A 25,727-nucleotide genomic window follows, 5' to 3' on the forward strand; every position below is an offset into this window, starting at 1 on the left:
TCTTACCGTACTGGTTACTTCGCAGCCCGGACATTTCACCCAAAACACAGACGCGATCGCAACACAGAAGTACCTTTCAAATCCGATCATTTTTAAGACCTTCTAAATCATATTTAAGACCTTTCTTATTTTTTTAATCAAATTTAAGACTACTTAAGACTTTTTAAGACCCCGCGGGAATCCTGTTAAAATGAAGTCCGAGCTCGAAATATATCTCAAATAATGTATACACTGCCATTCCCCCACAAACATAACAGTCTGCGATTAAACGGTTGTCTCCTGTGCTCCACTTCCTATTGGCGCACCACCTGTAACTTTCTCTGCGCACGAGAGGCTGAGACCTTATGCTAACCAATTTGGATTTATTTTGTATGAAATAATGACTGGTATAAAATAAAATAAAAATAAAAAAGTAATTGAATTTCTTTTGATAAAATATTTTTATATATTTATAATTCTGCAAATATTACGATAAACTCACAGCTATTTCCCGGTACCGGTCCGCGAAATGAGTGAATCTCTCATTTCATCAACAATCTTTGAGTAGAGACACCGTCCTGCAGAGAGCACACAGCCCAACAGCACGTCTTTGGTTTAGCATCACTTTACAAAACGTTTGCATTAAGACACTAAGACTAGCTGGTCCCTTGTATAGGTCAGTCCACCTTAAATGAGCAGTGGGTGATCAGCAGGTGAAAGGCAGGACACGGGAACTTGGTCCTGAGGAGATGTAACGATTATTAAACAAGAAAGTTGTCGAGTCAAGGGGTCAAAGAAATGAACGTTTGTGATTATTAGTGAATCGGTTGCAGGTGGGTGAAATCAGGCTTAGGGAGTAACGTATTACATGTAACGGCATTAGGTCATCAGGATACAAAATAGACAAATGTATTCCCTTACAGTTACAGAAGCAGCTGACGACCAACACACTTGTGTCTTTTGAAACGATTATGCCATTTAAATCTTTTGTCACAAACATTGCATCTCTATTCTTTCTCTCCTGTGTGGACTCTCATGTGTCTCTTTAAATGTCCACTATGTGAAAAAGCTTTCTTACAGACTGTACAGCTGTGTGGTTTCTCTCCTGTGTGGACTCTCATGTGTTCCTTTACACTTCCACTCTGTGAAAAAGCTTTCTTACAGATTGTACAGCTGTGTGGTTTATCTAATGTGTGGACTCTCATGTGTTTCTTTAAATTTCCACTCTGTGAAAAAGCTTTCTTACAGATTGTACAGCTGTGTGGTTTATCTAATGTGTGGACTCTCATGTGTTTCTTTAAATTTCCACTCTGTGAAAAAGCTTTCTTACAGATTGTACAGCTGTGTGGTTTATCTAATGTGTGGACTCTCATGTGTTTCTTTAAACTTCCACTATGTGAAAAAGGTTTCTTACAGATTGTACAGCTGTGTGGTTTCTCTCCTGTGTGGACTCTCATGTGTTTCTTTAAACTTCCACCATGTGAAAAAGTTTTCTTACAGACTGTACAGCTGTGTGCTTTCTCTCCTGTGTGGACTCTCATGTGTGTCTTTAAATTTCCATTCTGTGAAAAAGCTTTCTTACAGACTGTACAGCTGTGTGGTTTCTCTCCTGTGTGGACTCTCATGTGTTTCTTTAAATTTCCATTCTGTGAAAAAGCTTTCTTACAGATTAAGCAGCTGAATGGTTTATTTTCAGCACCAGGTCGTGAATCACTGACAGATTCATGTCTATTTTTCATTGAGTTTGAGCCTGACGCAGGTTCTCTGGTCTCTTTCCAATCAGCACTGTCTTCAGTTTCAGGTTCAGAAGAGTTTTCAGTGTCATGTTCAGAAGAGTCTCCAGGTTCAGGTTCAGAAGAGTCTCCAGTGTCGTCCTCAGTCTTTGGTTGTAAACTGCTCTCTGGATCTGAGTTCCTGGCTGGTTCTGGTCCTCGACAGTCATCTCCATCAGCTTCTGTTTCCAGGTGTTCAGTTTGTCTTTGATGAGGCTGAGAGGACTGAGGTTTCTCTTCATCATCTTCACTCTTCACAGGGTCAGGAGTGAAAGTGGACTTGGTGATCTCAGCCTCCTCCAGCTCCTGAAGCTGCTCTCCCTCCTCACTGACCCTGAGTTCCTCCTGTTCCTGCTTAATGTGTGGTGGGGGCTCTGGGTCCTCCTGGTCCAGACTGGTGCTCCACTCCTGCTGGTCAGGGAGAAGCTCTTCTTTAACCACCACCAGTTGCTGGACGTCTGCAGGAAACAGGAAACACACAGTCAGAACAAACTGTTAAGTGTTGGCATTTAAAAATCTAATCACCATTACAATGGGAGACATTTTTCAACCCTAATTAATGCCTTTGTTTTTATATTTTCACATTATCTTTCTTTGTCCCACTTAATGTGTATTTGTGTTGTCTCAATTCATCTTATGTAGCCCAGCCCCTTTGAAAATGAAAAAAGGGTTTTTTCTTCTGGCGTAGCACTAGCTGCAATAAACAAGGAATTGTATTTGGGATCGTTCACAGATACACTACGCCTACAGTATAGACTTAAAATACTCTGTTACAAATTAAAATCCTGCATTCAAACCTTATTTAAGTAAAAGTATGCAAGTATTAAGAAAACATTTGACGGCACCTTCTTATGTAACAGTAATGATGGTGCAGTAAAATGTTCCCTGTCAGTGTTTAATTTATGATGTTTGATTATTTCGTATGTTGCATTTTACTGCTGTACATGTTCAAAGTTGCTTGTATAAATTATTATAGATGAGGGAACCTGCTAAATATTAAAATATGTGTGTTTTTTATATACAGTACCAGTCAAAAGTTTAGACACCTTCTCATTCAATGGTTTGTGTTTATTTTAATTAGTTTCTACTTTGTAGATTAATACTGAAGACATCAAAACTATGAAAGAACACATATGGAATTATCTAGTTAACAAAAAAAGTGTTAAAAAAATCAAGAATATGATTCTTGGCTTTTCTCAGTCAGCTTCTTCTCTCAGTCAGCTTCATGAGGTAGACACCTGGAATGGTTTTTCAATTAACACGTGCTCCTTGTCAAGAGTCAATGACTTGCCTTCTTAATGTGTTTGAGACCATCAGTAGTGTTGTGCAGAGGTAGAGTTACAGCCCGTCTACACTACAGGCATCGAAAAATGCTTTCAACGCTTCGCCCATTCACTTGAATGGGGTGACGTAGAAGATTTTCAATCTTCGCCGAACTGCATTGTGGGGAGCATGGCATGGCTTTGCAAGCATCACGAGCATCTATCGGCATCAAAAGTTGAACAATGTTCAACTTTTGAGGCTCGATGCTTGGCATTAGCCAATCAAATCCCGTTTATGCAAATCCCGCCAGTGCAAGCGCAGCCAATCAAACCGCGTGCAAGCTGGGAGAGCCAGACCGCAGTTCATTTCCTCATATTCCAAGCGAGACTTTACGGTAGCAAATCCCCCGGTTCTTTACGACCAGAACTATTTACCGGGATACAAGCCGGAGGAACCAGGCATGGAGGGAGGTGGCAGAGACAGTGGGTGAAACTGGTAGGTTTTTCGCCTGTTTGGAGAGTTTATATCCAGTTTACTTCGTTTTAACATTGCTATTGCTTTGTATGTCGGGGGCGGGAGATTCATGTGATTGGTTGTTGGTCGCAAAAAATCGCCAAGCTTCAGACACGCCCAGCTTCAAGTTTTTTGATGCCTGTAGTGTAGACAGGCCGTTAGTGCACAGTGGAAAGCCCTATTTGACTGCTGTTGTAATCCATATCATGGCAAGAACGACTCAACCCAGTGAAGAGAAACGACCGTCCATCATCACTTTAAGAAATGAAAGCCAGTCGATCCGGAAAATGTCAAGAACTTTGAATGTATCCTCAAGTGCAATCGCAAAAACCATGGAATGCTATGATGAGACTGGCTCTCATGAGGACCCCCCCGGGAAAGGAAGAGCAAGAGTTACTTCTGCTCAGAGGATAAATACATCAGAGTTACCAGCCTCAGAAACCGCAAATTAAAGCACCTCAGATTAGAGCCCACATAGATGATCACAGAGCTCAAGGAGCAGACAATCTTAAAGGTCCCATGACATGGGAACTTTAACATGCACTGTTCAGAGGAGACGGTGTGAATTAGGCCTTCATGGTCCAATTGCTGCAAATATCCACTACTGAGGATGAACAACAAGAAGAAGAGAATAGTTTGGGCAGGAAACACAAGGATTGGACATTAGGCCAGAGGAAATCTGTACTTTGGTCTGATGGGTCCAAATTAGAGATTTTTGGTTCCAACCTCCGTGTCTTTGTGAGAAGGTGAGCGGATGGTTTCTGCATGAGTGGTTCCCACCGTGAAGCATGGAGGAGGAGGTGAGATGGTGGTGGGGTGGGGGGGGGGGCTTTGCTGGTGTCACTGTTGGTGATTTATTCAGAATTCAAGGCACCCTTAACCAGCATGGCTATCACAGCATTCTGCAGTAGCAGCAAAATATAAATCATATTCTGGATTTTTTAACACTTCTTTGTTTACTAGATAATTATAGTTAATGTGTTATTTTATAGTTTTGATGTCTTCAGTATAAATCTACAAAGCAGAACCAATTTAAATAAATAAAAAAATTAAAATGAGAAGATGTGTCCACACTTTTGACTGCGTCTAATACTAGTGTATATCTCTCTCAAAATATATATTGTGTGTATATATATATATATATATATAGAATATATTATAAATACATGTTGGCATTAATTGATTGATGAGATTTTACATTAATTTATATTAATGTTTTAATTACTTAATGACCTTTGTACTAGTTCCCCTATTCTTTATCAAGTGACATTTTAGATGTGTTTAATTTATTATTGAACATATTTATTTATTTATGAGTTATTCTCGCGCCATTTCAATTAATCCAAAGTATTTGTTTTTATTTGCTTTTACACATTTAAAAAGAAAAGGTGAATAAAGAAGCACATTAAAACTAAAGTATGAATGTATGTCACATTTAACCAACTAGTGCCTACATGTATGGGTAATATTTAAATCAGTACATTAAATGGCATATTATTCAATCCATGTATTTTTATAAATATATTTATTTTGGTAGGTTTGCTCTTCCGTAATACATTTTAATTATTATAATAAAGTACATGTGTCTAATAATACTTACATACTTTTACTTAAATAAGATAAACTTAAAGATATGAAATGCTTTAACTTGTAATGGAGGATTTTCACAGTGTGGTGTTTGTACTTTTACTTACCTGCAGCAAGTGCTGCTAAAGGGTCTAAAGTGTTATTAATGTGATAATAAAGTGCTACTGAAGAGTGTAAAGTGTTAATTAAGGGTAAAGGGAACAGACCTGCTCTGTGTATCCGAAGCTGAGGCTGTAAAACAGCGTCCAGTAGTTTCTGGAGTCTCTTGTTCTCCTCTTTGGAAAGAGACAGCTCCTCCTCGAGCTCTGCTATTGTTTGTTCAAACAGAGCAAATATCTCTTCATCAGCAGCAGTGAGTCGCTGCTTCTTCAACGACAGCAGCATTTGGACTTTACTCATGTTTCCTAGATCACCTTTTCCTGCAGACTCCGTTAAACACACCGTTTCTCTCTCCGTCAAACTCTCAATCTGACGAGCGTTGCTAACGTGTTTCCAGCTAGCATGCTAAGCTAGCTCCTATAGTCCGAGGTGAACGCTCCAGAAAAAAGAGCACAGAGTCCATTCGGAGGTTTATCCAAACACAGAGATGATGGATCAGTAGAGCTGGAGCTCACACACACTTTCTCAGGAACACAGAGAGAGAGAACCGTAGCAACGAGACGCCACCTCGATCCAGGTTAGAAAGAGCTGGGAACTTCACTTCCGGTGGGGTTTGAGGACGTCAAAATAAAAGCGGGAAGGATTTCCTCTTTTTGGTTGAACGATTGGCATCCGGACGTTGCCTTCTTCTTCTTCTTCTTCTTCTTCTTCTTCTTCTTCTTCTTCTTCTTCTTCTTCTTCTTCTTCTTCTCTTGTTTTTGGCGGATTGCAAACAACTTAAAAGTTGAATACCGCCACCTACTGTACATGAGTATGAATCATCACATCATTCCAACTCTTTAACCTATGATCTAATACAAATTAAAAATAAATAAATCAATAAAACCATAAAATAATTTAAAAAAAATACAAATCTATGTTCTTTCCTGACCTAATGTTAAATTATTTTTCCTACACCAGTTTCACTCAAGAATGTAAACAGTGCCTTTCTGATAGCTCGCTTTTGTGGTGCGCTTTTTGCTAATTTATCAGGGCACTTGTTCCCTTTCACCCCCTCATGTGCAGGCACCCAGCAGAACTGTAGATCTATGCCGCTTCTGTGCAGTCTTAACAGGCTATGATTCAGCTCTATGAGAATGTCTTCTCTGGTAGTTGTTGTTGATTGTATGCTTTGTAATATGGACAATGAATCTGTACATATAACCACCCTATCTGGTCTGACCTCTTCAACCCACTGCAATCCTATTATGACAGCAGCATTTCTGCTGTATATACTGATAATTGATCAGACGCTCTTTTTAAAATAGATATTTTAAAGTCTCTAACTCCAACACACTCTTCCTTGTTCTTAGAACCATCTGTATACATTTGTAGGTAATTGTAGTACTTTTCATTCAGATACATACTTGTTTTAATTCCCACTTCATTTATTTGCCACTCTTTTTTCCTTTCTACAATATTCATATCTATTTTAGCTTCTGGGAACAGCCATGGGGGAACACTGCTAAATGGAGTTGCTTTGGCAAACGTGATATTCTCCACTCCATATGCCCTCGTTCTCTCCTTACTCGTCCAGCCAAACCCACGTCCCTGGAATTTTGCATATTCCCAGCAATCCTGTAATATTCTGTCTGAAATATTTTCTTCTCCAGTTCCTTGTAGCCTGACCCAGTATGACAGAGCAAGTTTCTCTCTTCTGATCTCCAGTGGTGTCTCTCCTGCTTCTATCAGAACTGCATTGATAGGGGAGGATTTTATCGCTCCAATATACAGCCGCAATGCTTTATATTGTATTCTATCAATTTTTAAAAGCGATGTTTTTGCTGCCGCTCCATACACTATACAACCATAGTCTATTGTGGACCTCATCATTGATCTGTAAATGTCTATTAACGCTTGTTTATCTGCGCCCCAGTTGCATCCAGCTACAGCTCGTAATACATTTAATACTTTTTTGCATTTTGTTTCAACTTGTTTAATGTGCGTTTTCCATGTGTATTTGCTATCAAACCACAGTCCTAGGTAATTGAACTCATTCACCTTTGTCATTGGACGATACCATTTTCTATTTCTAAATAATTGGAAATATCTGCTCCAACCTTTATTCTAAATGTCCTGTCTGTTAAAAAGGCCCTTACCCAATTGAACATTCTCCCTTCAATTCCCATTCTACTCAATTTGATCAGTAACCCATCCCTCCACATAGAGTCATACGCCTTTTCAATGTCAAAGTACACTATTGCCATTATCTCTTTCATTTTCAATCTTTTTTCCACATCATTACTCACTCTTACTAACGCATCTATTGTGGACCGCCCTTTACGAAATCCGCTCTGAAAACTACTCAGCAGCCCTTTCTGTTCCAGTACATGTGAGAGCCTACGGACAATGGTCTTTTCCATCCATTTACATAGGTGTGATGTAAGAGCTATTGGTCTGTAGTTACTAGGGCTAGCTGTATCTTTCCCTGGCTTATTGAATGGTAGCACGATTGCTGTTTTCCACACAAAGACTCAGCACCATTTTCATAGTTTCCATAGGTAACTGTCTAAACATAGCATAACATAGCTGGTCTTGTCCTGGGGCTGTATATCCTGTATCTTGTAAGGCTATTTTGAGTTCTGACATTGTAAATTCCACATCCAGAGCTGACCTGTTATCCTGTCTCTTCTCCTTCACGTTTTCATTCTCTGCTAGTAACTGCTGTTTTTGCTGCCTATGAATATCACTGAGATGCTCCCCACTATGTACTGCTGCAAGTGTCCTTCCTAACATACCTGCCTTCTCTTTATCTGTCACTGCCAGCCTCTCGCCATCAAGCAAAGCTGGAATTTTAATGGATTCCCTTTTCCCACTCATCCGCTTAAACATGGACCAGACATCACCTAATTTAACTCCTCTGCAATGGTAGAACAACATTCTCTCCATGCTCTCTTTTTTGTATATTTTATTGTCCTTCGAGCAGCTGCCCTTTTCCTTTGAAACTCTATAACATTATTTTGTGTCATGTTTTTCTTTAATTCTCTAAATGCATTATTTCTGTTTAATAGCCCTGCTGCATTCCTCATTCCACCATGGCACCACTTTCTTCCTACCCTTGGTTGTTGTTTTGGGTATACTGTTCTCTGCTGCATTTAGTATATGTTGCGTTATTTGGCTTGTAATGACCTCTATGCTTCCCTCTGATGTTAGCAGGTGTACCAACTCCTAACATATATCATCATTGTACTCATGTATCTAGTTACCCACCAGAGGTCTCCAGCAGACATGGCAGTGTCCAAAGACACTGAACCAGGGCTCCAGGTTTTCTGTTTGATTTCAAAATAGGTAACATATAATCTAGCTACGAGGGATGCTATTTTGGGACCAGGCTTTGAGGTTGGACACGTGCTGAGACTGAGTAGACGGAGATAGGAGTGAACGTTGAAGTGAGTGCGAGATTGAGAGCAGCTGGTGGAATGGCTTCTTTGAGTCCTGGAGAGGAGGATATGGAAAGTGCATCTGAAGGAGGATGGAATGAAGTAAGGAAAAAGACTTCAAGAAAGAAGATAGACATGTCAAATGACAGTCTTAGTGAATCTGATTCACAGAATGAATTGAAGAGAGTAAAGAAAAGGATTGAGAATGAAGACTGGAAAGTGATTGTGGAGTTTGGTGAGCAATCCGCAGCTAAGCTACATCCATTGGCCCTGACTAAAGCAATTCACAAATAAATTGGATCGATAAAACAAGCAAGGTTTCTGAGCAAAGGACGGATGTTGGTTGAGTTGATTAATGCAAGACAACAGGAAAAGTTACTGAAAATGAAGACCCTGAATGAAGTTCGAATTAAATGCCATGTTCCTGTAGCAAATCAGAAAATACTTGGAGTTATCAGTGGAGTTCCCATAGAAATAGGCATAGAAGAACTCAAGAAGGAAATTAAAGGGGGGAAAGTGACTGTAGTAAAGCGTCTTCCTACTAGGTACCAAGGTAAGATAGTAGATGGTTTGTCTGTTCTTCTTCAGTTTGAAGAAACAATACAACAGAAGATAATGATCGGTTGCATGAGCTTTCCAGTAAGAGAATTCATCCCTAAACCTCTGCGGTGCTTTAAGTGCCAAAGGTTTGGGCATGTGGCAGACAAGTGCAAAGCAACTAAGCCCAGGTGTCCAACATGTGCGGGGGAACATGAATATGGTAGTTGTACTGCAGCAGTCATTGGCTGAGATAAGTCTGGCCGTGCGTCACGACTCTTTGAAACATCTCTTTTCCCGGAAATGCAATCACGAAGGAGCCATGGAGGACCGTGGAGGACCCATCAGTGTATCCTCGGTTAGAGCTCCTCCAGAGAGCCTCCTCAACGCTCGATCCTCGGTCCTCGAAGTGCATTTAAAGAAATTAGATGTCCTTCAACATGGTGCGCTGAAATTCATTTCCGGGTCACTACCGGAGGACTGAGGGGTCGAGGAGTCGAGGAAGGGGATTTGATGAAATGAGAAAGGGCCCTTGTTTCCCCTTGTTTATAATATTATCACCGTTCCAAGCAAACGAGGGCTTTTTTTTGGAAATCATTTCCGCAAGTTTCGCCCCGCCCCTCGCTCCAATGACCATTTAGTAAGGTAAAAAACAAAAAGGCCTCTCAGACGCTCTTCCGCTAACTTGTGTAATAAAGAAAAACAAATGGACCGTAGATACACGGATTAGGGCGACACCATCTGGGGCCTGTACTACGAAGCAGGATTTTCGCATAGCCGGCTAACTTCAGGGAAAACTCGGGGTTTCCGGTCCTACGACGCTGGTTCTCTTTTTAGCAGGCTAGATCTCCATGGTAACTTGTGCTGTGCGGCTAACCTGCCCCGGAGCAGGGGCCTATACTACGAATCAAGATTTTCGTTTAGCAAGCTAACTTCAGGGATTTCCGGTCCTACGAAGCTGGTTCCCTTTTTAGCGGGCTCGATAACTTATTCTGAACGGCTAGCCTGCGCCGGAGCAGGATAGGTTCCAGAATAAGAGATCAACTGTGTGGAGTTCTTCTTTGCTTTAATGAAGAATCGCTTCCACTTGGAGCATATCGCCACTATACTGTTAATTTATTTAATGTATAAACTGTCCATATTGTTCATGCAGAACATTGTCTGCACATTGATTTTATTTATCATTGAATGTAACCATTTCAATAAGGATAAATCTATTCCAGGTTGAGGTAGAAACCATGGTGGAACAGCTGATAACAACAGTGTGCAGAGTTTAAAGCGATCCAAGTCATATTACAGGATAAAGGAAATAGAGTTTAAACTGCCGTTGCAGTTCAAATCACCGACTTTGTGAACGTGAAAATGAATAGAATATCACCTCCCATCTTCAGAGCAATCTGACTATTATAACATTAGCGTTAAGAAAGCTTACTTAAATATCTGCCACAACATAAGTAACCGGATCAAAGTAACATTACGTAGCCTACAGTCCGTGGCACTGAGTGCAGATATCGATGCGTCCCATTATCATTCATATCACATCATAATGTATCATATATTTCCTTATCTGAGTCAGCCGAGCCGTATCTAGCCGTGCAACACTCAAAGTGTCACATACTGTATGCAGAAGTATTATTTTAAGCAACACATTAAGTTGACGAAACACTCGAGTCAAATGTAATGAAAGTCAGATGGTGTCTTAGACGGGGCAGTGATATCATAAACCAGTTAATGTACGCATTCAAACAATTGTTCTGTTACCAGCTGTATTCACCTTGCAGGTGCAGCTATGTGGCTTTGATCCTGGATAAAGTGTTTAAGTCATGGATGTTTAAAGTTTAACTTCTTCATATGTCTAATATTATAGTTGACTTTTCATTCAGGAAGTATGACGCTGCGCTGTCAGTACGCTTCTCCATGCTTGTGATTGGTCGAATGCTCCAGATACCACCCCTTTCATGTGAACGCGCACCTAACTAGATAGGACACGGCTGGCTTGAGCGATCCACTTGATAACCTGCGTCGTAGTACAGTTTAGCGATAGCGCGTATGTTTTGAATTAGGCCAACCGGCTAACTCAAACATATCCAGGTTAGGTTGAAACAGCTTCGTAGTACAGGCCTCTGGTCACAACTTTAAATATTTGACCATGTTTATGTGCAAATGAAGAACCTTTTTCCTCAAGTGAGTCTCTTTTCTTTTCTGACTTTATGGGTATTTCACTTTATATTAAATATATAACAATAAGAGTGCAGAACATCTAATACTCCTCACTATGAATCCAGAACAATACAACTAAAGGAGTATGGATAAAGCGAGATGTTTGCATGCATTTTGAGCCGGTTTGGGCAGAATCCAGCAGAGTGGATCGTGCTGTTCATCCTATGTAATCTATATGTAAAGAAAACAGTCTAAATATTTAACATGAAGCTGTGAAACAGTCTCAATAATTGGCAGCACAAATGTAAGATTTAATTGGAATAAAAGGATACATATTGAGATAGGGAGTTCTAATACCTTAAGAGAAGAGCTTGAATATAAAAAAATACAAACTCTTTTGGCTCCTTCCTGTCTTTCTACTGGGTCTTTCTTGGCTTTGTGCTGGCTATCTTCTAGCTCTATTCAGGGTTTTGGATTTTTTTTCTAGCTCTATCCCTGATCATTTTCAGAACCTAAAGGCTCTATACGGACTATCTTCTGGTTCTCCTCTGGATCCATCCACTATCTCTAGTCTCTGTCCAGTGAATTACACTTTGTTACTGGAGCAGGTAAAGCATACAAGTGATTACTGGTTCCATGTTGATTTATTTCAATACAAATTGTTGGGGGGAACTGAAAGGCTCTTACCGTACTGGTTACTTTGCAGCCCGGATATTTCACCCAAAACACATTTTAGACGCGATCGCAACACAGAAGTACCTTTCAAATCCGATCATTTTTAAGACCTTCTAAATCATATTTAAGACCTTTCTTATTTTTGTTATCAAATTTAAGACTTCTTAAGACTTTATAAGACCCCGCGGGAACCCTGTTAAAATGAAGTCCGAGCTCGAAATATATCTCAAATAATGTATGCACTGCCATTCCCCCACAAACATAACAGTCTGCGATTAAACGGTTGTCTCCTGTGCTCCACTTCCTATTGGCGCACCACCTGTAACTTTCTCTGCGCACGAGAGGCTGAGAACGTATGCTAACCAATTTGGATTTATTTTGTATGAAATAATATGACTGGTATAAAATTTAAAAAAAATAAAAAATTAATTGAATTTTTTTTGATAAAACATTTTTATATATTTATAATTCTGCAAATATTACGATAAACTCACAGCTATTTCCCGGTACCGGTCCGCGAAATGAGTGAATCTCTCATTTCATCAACAATCTTTGAGTACAGACACCGTCCTGCAGAGAGCACACAGCCCAACAGCACGTCTTTGATCTAGCATCACTTTACAAAACGTTTGCATTAAGACACTAAGACTAGCTGGTCCCTTGTATAGGTCAGTCCACCTTAAATGAGCAGTGGGTGATCAGCAGGTGAAAGGCAGGACACGGGAACTTGGTCCTGAGGAGATGTAACGATTATTAAACAAGAAAGTTGTCGAGTCAAGGGGTCAAATAAATTAACATTTGTGATTATTAGTGAATCGGTTGCAGGTGGGTGAAATCAGGCTTAGGGAGTAACGTATTGCATGTAACGGCATTAGGTCATCAGGATACAAAATAGACAAATGTATTCCCTTACAGTTACAGAAGCAGCTGACGACCAACACACTTGTGTCTTTTGAAACGATTATGCCATTTAAATCTTTTGTCACAAACATTGCATCTCTATTCTTCCTCTCCTGTGTGGACTCTCATGTGTCTCTTTAAATGTCCACTATTTGAAAAAGCTTTCTTACAGACTGTACAGCTAAAGGGTTTCTCTCCTGTGTGTACTCTCATGTGTTTCTTTAAACTTCCACTATGTGAAAAATCTTTCTTACAGACTGTACAGCTAAAGGGTTTCTCTCCTGTGTGGACTCTCATGTGTTCCTTTACACTTCCACTCTGGGAAAAAGCTTTCTTACAGATTGTACAGCTGTGTGGTTTCTCTAATGTGTGGACTCTCATGTGTTTCTTTAAATGTCCACTCTGTGAAAAAGCTTTCTTACAGACTGTACAGCTGTGTGCTTTCTCTCCTGTGTGGACTCTCATGTGTTTCTTTAAACTTCCACTATGTGAAAAAGCTTTCTTACAAACTGAGCAGCTGTGTGGTTTCTCTCCTGTGTGGACTCTCATGTGTTTCTTTAAACTTCCACCATGTGAAAAAGCTTTCTTACAGACTGTACAGCTGTGTGCTTTCTCTCCTGTGTGGATTCTCATGTGTGTCTTTAAATTTCCATTCTGTGAAAAAGCTTTCTTACAGACTGAGCAGCTGTGTGCTTTCTCTCCTGTGTGGACTCTAATGTGTTTCTTTAAATTTCCATTCTGTGAAAAAGCTTTCTTGCAGACTGAGCAGCTGAATGGTTTATTTTCAGCACTAGGTCGTGAATCACTGAAAGATTCATGTCTATTTTTCAGTGAGTTTGAGCCTGACGCAGGTTCTCTGGTCTCTTTCCAATCAGCACTGTCTTCAGTGTCAGGTTCAGAAGAGTCTCCAGGTTCAGGTTCAGAAGAGTCTCCAGTGTCGTCCTCAGTCTTTGGTTGTAAACTGCTCTCTGGATCTGAGTTCCTGGCTGGTTCTGGTCCTCGACAGTCATCTCCATCAGCTTCTGTTTCCAGGTGTTCAGTTTGTCTTTGATGAGGCTGAGAGGACTGAGGTTTCTCTTCATCATCTTCACTCTTCACAGGGTCAGGAGTGAAAGTGGACTTGGTGATCTCAGCCTCCTCCAGCTCCTGAAGCTGCTCTCCCTCCTCACTGACCCTGAGTTCCTCCTGTTCCTGCTTAATGTTTGGGGGGGGCTCTGGGTCCTCCTGGTCCAGACTGGTGCTCCACTCCTGCTGGTCAGGGAGAAGCTCTTCTTTAACCACCACCAGCTGCTGGACGTCTGCAGGAAACAGGAAACACACAGTCAGAACAAACTGTTAAGTGTTAGCATTTAAAAAACTAATCACCATTACAATGGGAGACATTTTTCAGCCCTAATTAATGCCTTTGTTTTTATATTTTCACATTATCTTTCTTTGTCCCACTTAATGTGTATTTGTGTTGTCTCAATTCACCTTATGTAGCCCAGCCCCTTTGAAAATGAAAAGGTTTTTTTTATTCTGGCGTAACACTAGCTGCAATAAACAAGGAATTGTATTTGGGATCGTTCACAGATACAGTACGCCTACAGTATAGAATTAAAATACTCCGTTACAAATTAAAATCCTGCATTCAAACCTTATTTAAGTAAAAGTATGCAAGCATCATCAGAACATTTGACGGCACCTTCTTATGTAACAGTAATGATGGTGCAGTAAAATGTTCCCTGTCAGTGTTTAATTTATGATGTTTGATTATTTCGTATGTTGCATTTTACTGTGCTACATGTTCAAAGTTGCTTGTATAAATGATTATAGATGAAGGAACCTGCTAAATATTAAAATATGTGTGTTTTTTATTTACAGTACCAGTTATAGGTTTGGACACCTTCTCATTCAATGGTTTGTGTTTATTTTAATTTGTTTCTACTTTGTAGATTAATACTGAAGACATCAAAACTATGGAAGAACACATATGGAATTATCTAGTTAACAAAAAAAGTGTTAAAAAAAATCTAGAATATGATTCTTGGCTTCTCTCAGTCAGCTTCATGAGGTAGACACCTGGAATGGTTTTCAATTAACACGGGCGCCTGGTCAAGAGTCAATGACTTGCCTTCTTAATGTGTTTGAGACCATCAGTAGTGTTGTGCAGAGGTAGAGTTAGTGCACAGTGGAAAGCCCTATTTGACTGCTGTTGTAATCCATATCATGGCAAGAACGACTCAACCCAGTGAAGAGAAACGACCGTCCATCATCACTTTAAGAAATGAAAGCCAGTCGATCCGGAAAATGTCAAGAACTTTGAATGTATCCTCAAGTGCAATCGCAAAAACCATGGAATGCTATGATGAGACTGGCTCTCATGAGGACCCCCCCGGGAAAGGAAGAGCAAGAGTTACCTCTGATCAGAGGATCAATACATCAGAGTTACCAGCCTCAGAAACCGCAAATTAAAGCACCTCAGATTAGAGCCCACATAGATGATCACAGAGCTCAAGGAGCAGAAAATCTTAAAGGTACCATGACATGGGACCTTTAACATGCACTGTTCAGAGGAGACGGTGTGAATTAGGCCTTCATGGTCCAATTGCTGCAAATATCCACTACTGAGGATGAACAACAAGAAGAAGAGAATAGTTTGGGCCAGGAAACACAAGGATTGGACATTAGGCCAGTGGAAATCTGTACTTTGGTCTGATGGGTCCAAATTAGAGATTTTTGGTTCCAACCTCCGTGTCTTTGTGAGAAGGTGAGCGGATGGTTTCTGCATGAGTGGTTCCCACCGTGAAGCATGGAGGAGGAGGTGAGATGGTGGTGGGGGGGGGGCTTTGCTGGTGTCACTGTTGGTGATTTATTCAGAATTCAAGGCACCCTTAACCAGCATGGCTACCACAGCATTCTGCAGTAGCAGCAAAATATAAATCATATTCTGGATTTTTTAACACTTCTTTGTTTACTAGATAATTCTAGTTAATGTGTTATTTTATAGTTTTGATGTCTTCAGTATAAATCTACAAAGCAGAACCAATTTAAATAAATAAAAATCTTCAATGAGAAGATGTGTCCAAACTTTTGACTGCGTCTAATACGAGTGTATATCTCTCTCAAAATATATATTCTGTGTGTATATATATATATATATATATATATAGAATATATTATAAATACATGTTGGCATTAATTGATTGATGAGATTTTACATTAATTTATATTAACGTTTTAATTACTTAATGACCTTTGTACTAGTTCCCCTATTCTTTATTAAGTAACATTTTAGATGTGTTTAATTTATTATTGAACATATTTATTGATTGATTTCTTTATGAATTATTCTCGCGCCATTTCAATTAATCCAAAGTATTTGTTTTTATTTGCTTTTACGCATTTAAAAAGAAAAGGTGAATAAAGAAGCACATTAAAACTAAAGTATCAATGTATGTTACATTTAACCAACTAGTGCCTACATGTATGGGTAATATTTAAATCAGTACATTAAATGGCATATTATTCAATCCATGTATTTTTATAAATATATTTATTTTGGTAGGTTTGCTCTTCCGTAATACATTTGAATTATTATAATAAAGTACATGTGTCTAATAATACTTACATACTTTTACTTAAATAAGATAAACTTAAAGATATGAAATGCTTTAACTTGTAATGGAGGATTTTCACAGGGTGGTGTTTGTACTTTTACTTACCTGCAGCAAGTGCTGCTAAAGGGTCTAAAGTGTTATTAATGTGATAATAAAGTGCTACTGAAGAGTGTAAAGTGTTAATTAAGGGTAAAGGGAACAGACCTGCTCTGTGTATCCGAAGCTGAGGCTGTAAAACAGCGTCCAGAAGTTTCTGGAGTCTCTTGTTCTCCTCTTTGGAAAGAGACAGCTCCTCCTCGAGCTCTGCTACTGTTTGTTCAAACAGAGCAAATATCTCTTCAGAAGCAGCAGTGAGTCGCTGCTTCTTCAACGACAGCAGCATTTGGACTTTACTCATGTTTCCTAGATCACCTTTTCCTGCAGACTCCGTTAAACACACCGTTTCTCTCTCCGTCAAACTCTCAATCTGACGAGCGTTGCTAACGTGTTTCCAGATAGCATGCTAAGCTAGCTCCTATAGTTCGAGTTAAACGCTCCAGAAAAAAGAGCACAGAGTCCATTCAGAGGTTTATCCAAACACAGAGATGATTGATCAGTAGTGCTGGAGCTCACACACACTTTCTCAGGAACACAGAGAGAGAGAGAACTGAAGCAACGAGACGCCACCTCGATCCAGGTTAGAAAGAGCTGGGAACTTCACTTCCGGTGGGGTTCGAGGACGTCAAAATAAAAGCGGGAAGGATTTATTCTTTTTGGTTTTAAGAACGATTTGCATCCGGACGTTGCCTTCTTCTTCTTCTTCTTCTTCTTCTTCTTCTTCTTCTTCTTCTTCTTCTTCTTCTTCTTCTTCTTCTTCTTCTTCTTCTCTTGTTTTTGGCGGATTGCAAACAACTTAAAAGGTGCATACCGCCACCTACTGTACATGAGAATGAATCATTCCAACTCTTTCACCTATGATCTAATACATAACATTATTTTGTGTCATGTTTTTCTTTAATTCTCTAAATGCATTATTTCGCTCTTTAATAGCCCTGCTGCATTCCTCATTCCACCATGGCACCACTTTCTTCCTACCCTTGATTGTTGTTTTGGGTATACTGTTCTCTGCTGCATTTAGTATATGTTGCGTTATTTGGCTTGTAATTACCTCTATGCTTCCCTCTGATGTTAGCAGGTGTACCGACTCCTCACACCATATCCTACATTTCCCCCAATCAGCTTTAGCAAAGCACCACCTGGTTATTACACCTCCTTCCTGCATATATACATTAGTATTCATTTTTAGTAAGCACTGGATAATGGTCACTTACTACTGTGGAGTTATTCAAAACAAACCATTCGCATGTACGAACCAAACAGTTTGATACTAATGCCAGATCCAGGCATGAGACTTTCCCCCTGTGTACATCTACTCTTGTGCCATGTCCATCATTAAGGCATACTAGTGTTCTTTCCTCCTGCATTTCTTCCACTATATTTCCGTTACTGTCTGTGTGGTTGCTGCCCCATATTGTGTGCATTGAAATCACCACACCAAACTTCCTTCCTATGTTTATTGCCTGCTATTTCTTTAAATATATCAGCGGTTAGATTTTTACATGGGTTGTATAAATTGATCATCCTAATGTTATATTGTTTCCTAGGGTTGCAGATTTTCACGATAATACAGTCTATATCATCAGGAGATTGCACCTCCCTATATGCCACACCATGTTTGAGAAACGTGGCACACCCGCCACCATTTTGACTATTAGCGCTATCATGCCTTATACAGCTAAATCCTGGAATGACAAAGTCTAATTGAGGTCGTAACCAGGTTTCTTGCACACATATTACCTCAGGGACTACGTCTAGAATAGATCATATATATATTTCTTGAATTCTTGACTATTAGCTATGAGGCTTCTTGCGTTCCACTGTAGTATTTGCAGAACCACGATTAAGGATCTAACCCTCATCCTGATTTTCATTTCCCCCAGCTCCATTTATAGATAGCATTGCATGTATCTGATCTGCTTTAATATCTTTCATGTCTAGGAATTTTCCAGCTGAATTTTCTCTCACTTTTCCACTAGGGGTCTTATTGGTTGTTATTGTTCCCCTTACTTTCTTTATTGCTTCTGCGTATGACACTTTGTTTGTAATCTTAACCCTCTGCACCTCTCTGGCCTCTCTCTGCACTTCACATCCTCCAAACGTAGCACTGTGATCTCCTCCGCAGTTACAACATTTAACCTTCTCACATTTTCCATACTCATGTGTTCCTCCGCATCTCGCACACCTTAGCTGCCCTTTACACTGCTGCGCTGTGTGCCCCATTCATTGACATGCGTTGCACCTGACAGGTTTGGGAATGTACTCCCTAACAGTGAAGTTCAAATATCCCATTTGTACTGCCTTAGGTAATGTTCTCTCAAACTGAATGAGAACTGATAATGTTTCTTTGAATGTGCCATCCCGTTTGCTTTTAAGCCTCGTGACTTCCACTACTTTACCTCCTTTTAATTCACTTTTAATATCTTCCACTGACATTTCCAATGGTACTCCTGAAATTACTCCTCTCAGTTTTGCCATTGCTCCTGGTACATGCGCCTTCATTTTCTCCCCATTCAGTGAGTTCATTCCCAGAATCTTTTCCTGCTGCTGTTTGTTATTGGCATGTATCAAAACCCGCTTGTTGTTCATGAATTTAGCAAATTAAATTTTTCCAATCTCTTTTTCAATTGCTTTGGTAAGTTTAATCGGGTGGTAATGCCCACCATCCTGATTTAATTATATTACAACTTTCCACTCGTGTTCTAGTTCTTTATTCAACATTGCTTGGCTGACACTTTGACTGACTTTTGATTTTTTGCTTTGATTAGCTTTGTCTGCTTCACCCGACCAATCCGACCAACTTCGAGCTCTTACTGAACTATCTCTTTCTCTCAAAGGTCTTTTCTTCCTCGCAGCTTTGGATATCATCCATTCCAAATCGTTTCTTTGGCTACCATCTGAGCTGGTCGACATGATGAAACAGTCAATGTACAGTTTATGCAAATCCGCCAAAAATAACAGTCCAATGCCACCGTTTCTGTATGTGTCCGAGTTTTCCGATTCTCTCTGAGCTTTCTTCCACGCGTCTCCGACTTCACTTCCTTCTTCCTATGGTCATTATTTTTTTGCCACACACATTAAATAGGACAATACTCTGAGCATGCGCAGTGTAGTTTTCACAGTCAACGTTCACTTAGACAGTGAGAGGGAGGGGCATGATCGGGTTTTGTCCCACATGGCTCTAAACAGCTCAATAGGCACACACTGTAGACACTAATTAGAAGAACACAGACGAAAACAGCAATATGCAGACGAATCAGATGATTAAACATGATCTTAAAATATATTTTATATATGGGTCATTCCAGAATTGGAGGATATTTCATGTCCCCCATATAAAAAATCTAATAATCCATGCCCAAAATGCTAAAACATGCACTTGTTGTGTTAAACATACTTGTCTTGAGACAAAATGTGTAGAAAATTGTAGAAAAAGTGGTTTCAAAATATTATTTAAATTATCAAATAGCTCTCGAACATCCCCTAAAATGGCATTTTTCTCTTGTCCCCGCTTCTTGGTGACCAACTTGCATGTCAAATATATCATTTAAAATAGGGATTTTATTTACTTTTTTTGGTATTATTCTATTGATATATGTCTCTTGTAATGGTAAAATCTATTTGTTAAATCATAAACATATTTTAAATAACAGTAATTTCGCACAGAAGGTGTGTCCCTCAACATGCGTTCAACCCTGTTACCCAAACCTTTTTAGATTGGCACAGGAAGTGAAAAAACTGTAAGTCAGATGACACACAGGAAGTGACATCAGCAAGCCATGTGCTAGTGCCATGGGTAGACCAAAACTAAGTCCTCTCTTTTATTTTTCATATTTTTACAATCTTTTCAGTCGTAAAAGAGTGTGGCACTCTGACCCACTCAACCCTGTTACTGATATTACCAGAATAAAGCATATTCATTTCAAAGTTATCTTTCTTGCATTAGATATCCAAGTTTGTCCTTGCCTTGAAAGTAGCATTACATGCTACATCTAGCAATAATTCCTGAGGTTAAAGGCTCAAATTAGCATTGATTTTCAACCCTGTTACTTTCAACCCTGTTTCTATAATTAGAGTAACAGGGGTAATTCTTCATTGGAAAATATACATTTGATGCCAAGCTGGGCAAATCACTTTTTTTGATGGTTTATTATCTGTTTTTCCTAAATACATACAAAAAAATTATAAAATAAAAGATTCATTTTTCAAAAATGTTGGTGTCTAAATTGTCCTCCAATTCTGGAATGACCCATATTTATTTATTGCATTTTTTTGTAATCATTATTTGTAATACTTTCTGCTGACACTAGGTGGGGCTGTGCCCTAATGACCAGTCGCCACTGGGTGCATGATGCTTTTTATATGATCTGGGTTTCACTCACATGTCACATCAATAGAGATGGATTCAGATCTTGTACTCCCCAGCAGATTCCCAGCTCTGCAGTAATACTGTCCAGAGTCAGAGGACGGGATGGAGCTGAGGAAAATACGTGGTCCTTCATTGAAAGAAGAAAGGTGTGCATTTCCATCCTCCTTGTACCAGGTGTAGTTAGCTGCTGGGTTAGCATCACTGCTACAGGTCAGAGTCACTGAACTGCCCCCCTCTATCTCAGCAGAGGGACTCACGGACACAGAGGGAGGCTTTGGAGAGTCTGGAGGAGAAGTGTTTAAAGTTATTAACATGGAAGGGTAGATATAATGGCATCTTGCAAATGTCCAGAGACACGAAGCAGGAAACGTTTTTCACAAACACAACGCAACACATTTTAAAGCTCGGAGCATCTGGAGGAGATAACATGAACACATTTCACTTTTAATTCCACGGTGGAAGATGTTTTAATGAAAAATAGTTTAATAAAACACAGAGTGGGTGGTTCACTTGATTCCATCCTTTATCAGAAATCTAAACACTTTGAGGGAACGTGTTAATCTTTATGTCATGAAAGAAGTTTCCTTCATAACTCTCCTTTGTTCTTCTTTCTAGTAGCATCCCTCGTAGCTAGATTATATGTTACCTATTTTGAAATCAAACAGAAAACCTGGAGCCCTGGTTCAGTGTCTTTGGACACTGCTATGTCTGCTGGAGACCTCTGGTGGGTAACTAGATACATGAGTGCAATGATGATATATATTAGGAGTTGGTACACCTGCTAACATCAGAGGGAAGCATAGAGGTCATTACAAGCCAAATAACACAACATATACTAAATGCAGCAGAGAACAGTATACCCAAAACAACAACCAAGGGTAGGAAGAAAGTGTTGCCATGGTGGAATGAGGAATGCAGCAGGGCTATTAAAGCAAAAATAATGCATTTAGAGAATTAAAGAAAACCATGACACAAAATAATGTTATAGAGTTTCAAAGGAAAAGGGCAGCTGCTCGAAGGACAATAAAATATACAAAAAAGAGAGCATGGAGAGAATGTTGTTCTACCATTGCAGAGGAGTTAAATTAGGTGATGTCTGGTCCATGTTTAAGCGGATGAGTGGGAAAAGGGAATCCATTAAAATGTCCAGCTTTGGTTGATGGCGAGAGGCTGGCAGTGACAGATAAAGAGAAGGCAGGTATGTTAGGAAGGACACTTGCAGCAGTACATAGTGGGGAGCATCTCAGTGATATTCATAGGCAGCAAAAACAGCAGTTACTAGCAGAGAATGAAAACGTGAAGGGGAAGAGACAGGATAACAGGTCAGCTCTGGATGTGGAATTTACAATGTCAGAACTCAAAATAGCCTTACAAGGTACAGGATATACAGCCCCAGGACAAGACCAGCTATGTTATGCTATGTTTAGACAGTTACAGTACCTATGGAAACTAAGAAAATGGTGCTGAGTCTTTGAGTGGAAAACAGCAATCGTGCTGCCATTCAATAAGCCAGGGAAAGATACAGCTAGCCCTAGTAACTACAGACCAATAGCTCTTACATCACACCTATGTAAATGGATGGAAAAGACCATTGTCCGTAGGCTCTCACATGTACTGGAACAGAAAGGGCTGCTGAGAAGTTTTCAGAGCGGATTTCGTAAAGGGCGGTCCACAATAGATGGGTTAGTAAGAGTGAGTAATGATGTGGAAAAAACACTGAAAATGAAAGAGATAATGGCAATAGTGTACTTTGACATTGAAAAGGCGTATGACTCTATGTGGAGGGATGGGTTACTGATCAAATTGAGTAGAATGGGAATTGGAGGGAGAATGTACAATTGGGTAAGGGCCTTTTTAACGGACAGGACATTTAGAGTAAAGGTTGGAGCAGATATTTCCAATTATTTAGAAATAGAAAATGGTATTCCCCAAGGGAGTGCAGTCAGCCCAATATTATTTAACATCATGGTTAATGATATATTTGAATGCTTAGACACATGCATCCAATCGGCTCTGTATGCAGATGATGGGGCTATTTGGATGAGGGGAAGACATGCCGCATACGTAATGGCGAATATAGCTAGAGCGATTACAAAAGTGGAGAGGTGGTGATATAACTGGAGATTCAAAACGTCAGAAAGCAAGTCATGCTACATGGTATTTACAAACAAACGCAAGATTGCTGGCCAACAGCTAATACTATATGATCGTCCAATGACAAAGGTGAATGAGTTCAAATACCTAGAACTGTGGTTTGATAGCAAATACACATGGAAATGCATATTAATCAAGTGGAAACAAAATGCAAAAAAGTATTAAATGTATTGCGAGCTGTAGCTGGATGCAACTGGGGCGCAGACACACAAGCATGAATAGACATTTACAGATCAATGATGAGGTCCACAATAGACTATGGTTGTATAGTGTATGGAGCAGCAGCAAAAACATCGCTTTTAAAAATGGATAGAATACAATATAAAGCATTGCGGCTGTGTATTGGAGCGATAAAGTCATCCCCTATCAATGCAGTTCTGATAGAAGCAGGAGAGACACCTCTGGAGATCAGAAGAGAGAAACTTGCTCTATCATACTGGGTCAGGCTACAAGGAAGTGGAGAAGAAAATATTTCAAACAGAATATTACGGGATTGCTGGGAATATGCAAAATTCCAGGGACGTGGGTTTGGCTGGACGAGTAAGGAGAGAACGAGGGCAGATGGAGTGGAGAATATCACGTTTGCCAAAGCAACTCCATTTAGCAGTGTTCCCCCATGGCTGTTCCCAGAAGCTAACATAGATATGAGTATTGTAGAAAGGAAAAAAGAGTGGCAAATAAATGAAGTGGGAATTAAAACAAGTATGTATCTGAATGAAAAGTACTACAATTACCTACAAATGTATACAGATGGTTCTAAGAACAAGGAAGAGTGTGTTGGAGTTGGCATATACATCCCAGACTTTAAAATATCTATTTTAAAAAGAGCGTCTGATCAATTATCAGTATATACAGCAGAAATGCTGCTGTAATAATAGGATTGCAGTGGGTTGAAGAGGTCAGACCAGATAGGGTGGTGATATGCACAGATTCATTGTCCATATTACAAAGCATACACTCAACAACAACTACCAGAGAAGACATTCTCATAGAGCTGAATCATAGCCTGTTAAGACTGCACAGAAGCGGCATAGATCTGCAGTTCTGCTGGGTGCCTGCACATGAGGGGGTGAAAGGGAACGAGTGTGCTGATAAATTAGCAAAAAGTGCACTACAAAAGCAAATAACATTACCAGTTCAACTTGGTAAAGGAGAAGGAAAAGCAGTCATTAAGAAAAAAGGGATGGAGATCTGGCAGAAAAGGTGGGAGAAAGACCAGAGAGGCAAAGAGTATAATAAAGTACAAAAGACAATTACAATTAATATTCATAAAGAAAGAAACAGAAGGGAGGAAATCATGATGGCTAGACTCAGAATAAATCACACGGCTTTGAATAGTTCGCTGTATGTCATGGGGAAAAGTAACAGTAACAAGTGTGGGAACTGTGGAGTAAAAGAAGATGTAGAACATATATTGTTAAATTGTGACATCTATAAAGCGGAAAGAGAACAATTAAAGGCTAAAATCTTAGAGGCAGAGAGGGAGTGGAGTGTGGTTGGTGTTTTGGGAACAAAAGGAGAGGGAGTAAAAGCTACCAGAAAGGCACTGTTTACATTCTTGAGTGAAACTGGGGTAGGAACACAATTTAACATTAGGTCAGGAAAGAACATAGATTTGTATTTTTGTTTTATTTATTTCATGGTTTTATTTTTTTATTTTTTTATTTGGTCATAGGTTAAAGAGTTGGAATGATGTGATGATTCATACTCATGTACAGTAGGTGGCGGTATGCACCTTTTTAAGTTGTTTGCAATCCGCCAAAAACAAGAGAAGAAGAAGAAGAAGGCAACGTCCGGATGCCAATCGTTTTTAAAACCAAAAAGAAGAAATCCTTCCCGCTTTTATTTTGACGTCCTCAAACCGCACCGGAAGTGAAGTTCCCAGCTCTTTCTAACCTGGATCGAGGTGGCGTCTCGTTGCTTCAGCTCTCTCTCTCTGTGTGTTCCTGAGAAAGTGTGTGTGAGCTCCAGCACTACTGATCCATCATCTCTGTGTTTGGATAAACCTCTGAATGGACTCTGTGCTCTTTTTTCTGGAGCGTTTACCTCGGACTATAGGAGCTAGCTTAGCATGCTAGCTGGAAACACGTTAGCAACGCTAGTCAGATTGAGAGTTTGACGGAGAGAGAAACGGTGTGTTTAACGGAGTCTGCAGGAAAAGGTGATCTAGGAAACATGAGTAAAGTCCAAATGCTGCTGTCGTTGAAGAAGCAGCGACTCACTGCTGCTGATGAAGAGATATTTGCTCTGTTTGAACAAACAGTAGCAGATCTCGAGGAGGAGCTGTCTCTTTCCAAAGAGGAGAACAAGAGACTCCAGAAACTTCTGGACGCTGTTTTACAGCCTCAGCTTCGGATACACAGAGCAGGTCTGTTCCCTTTACCCTTAATTAACACTTTACACTCTTCAGTAGCACTTTATTATCACATTAATAACACTTTAGACCCTTTAGCAGCACTTGCTGCAGGTAAGTAAAAGTACAAACACCACACTGTGAAAATCCTCCATTACAAGTTAAAGCATTTCATATCTTTAAATGTATCTTATTTAAGTAAAAGTATGTAAGTATTATTAGACACATGTACTTTATTATAATAATTAAAAT

At 39.7% G+C, this 25,727-nt stretch overlaps 1 protein-coding gene across 1 annotated transcript; it reads right to left on the reverse strand.

Annotated features, from left to right (window-relative positions):
- Positions 1–342: 342 nt before the first annotated feature.
- LOC307045168 (uncharacterized protein) lies at positions 343–16,900 on the reverse strand (the record flags this gene model as incomplete). The annotated part of the gene is made up of 2 exons (XM_079690698.1): positions 343–2,209; positions 16,708–16,900. The coding sequence occupies 2 exons, from the start codon at positions 16,898–16,900 to the stop codon at positions 987–989; spliced, it is 1,416 nt and encodes a 471-aa protein (XP_079546824.1). The 3' UTR covers positions 343–986.
- Positions 16,901–25,727: the final 8,827 nt, after the last annotated feature.

Source organism: Notothenia rossii, assembly GCF_949606895.1.
Source record: "Notothenia rossii genome assembly, chromosome: 1".
NCBI classification, from domain to species: domain Eukaryota; kingdom Metazoa; phylum Chordata; class Actinopteri; order Perciformes; family Nototheniidae; genus Notothenia; species Notothenia rossii.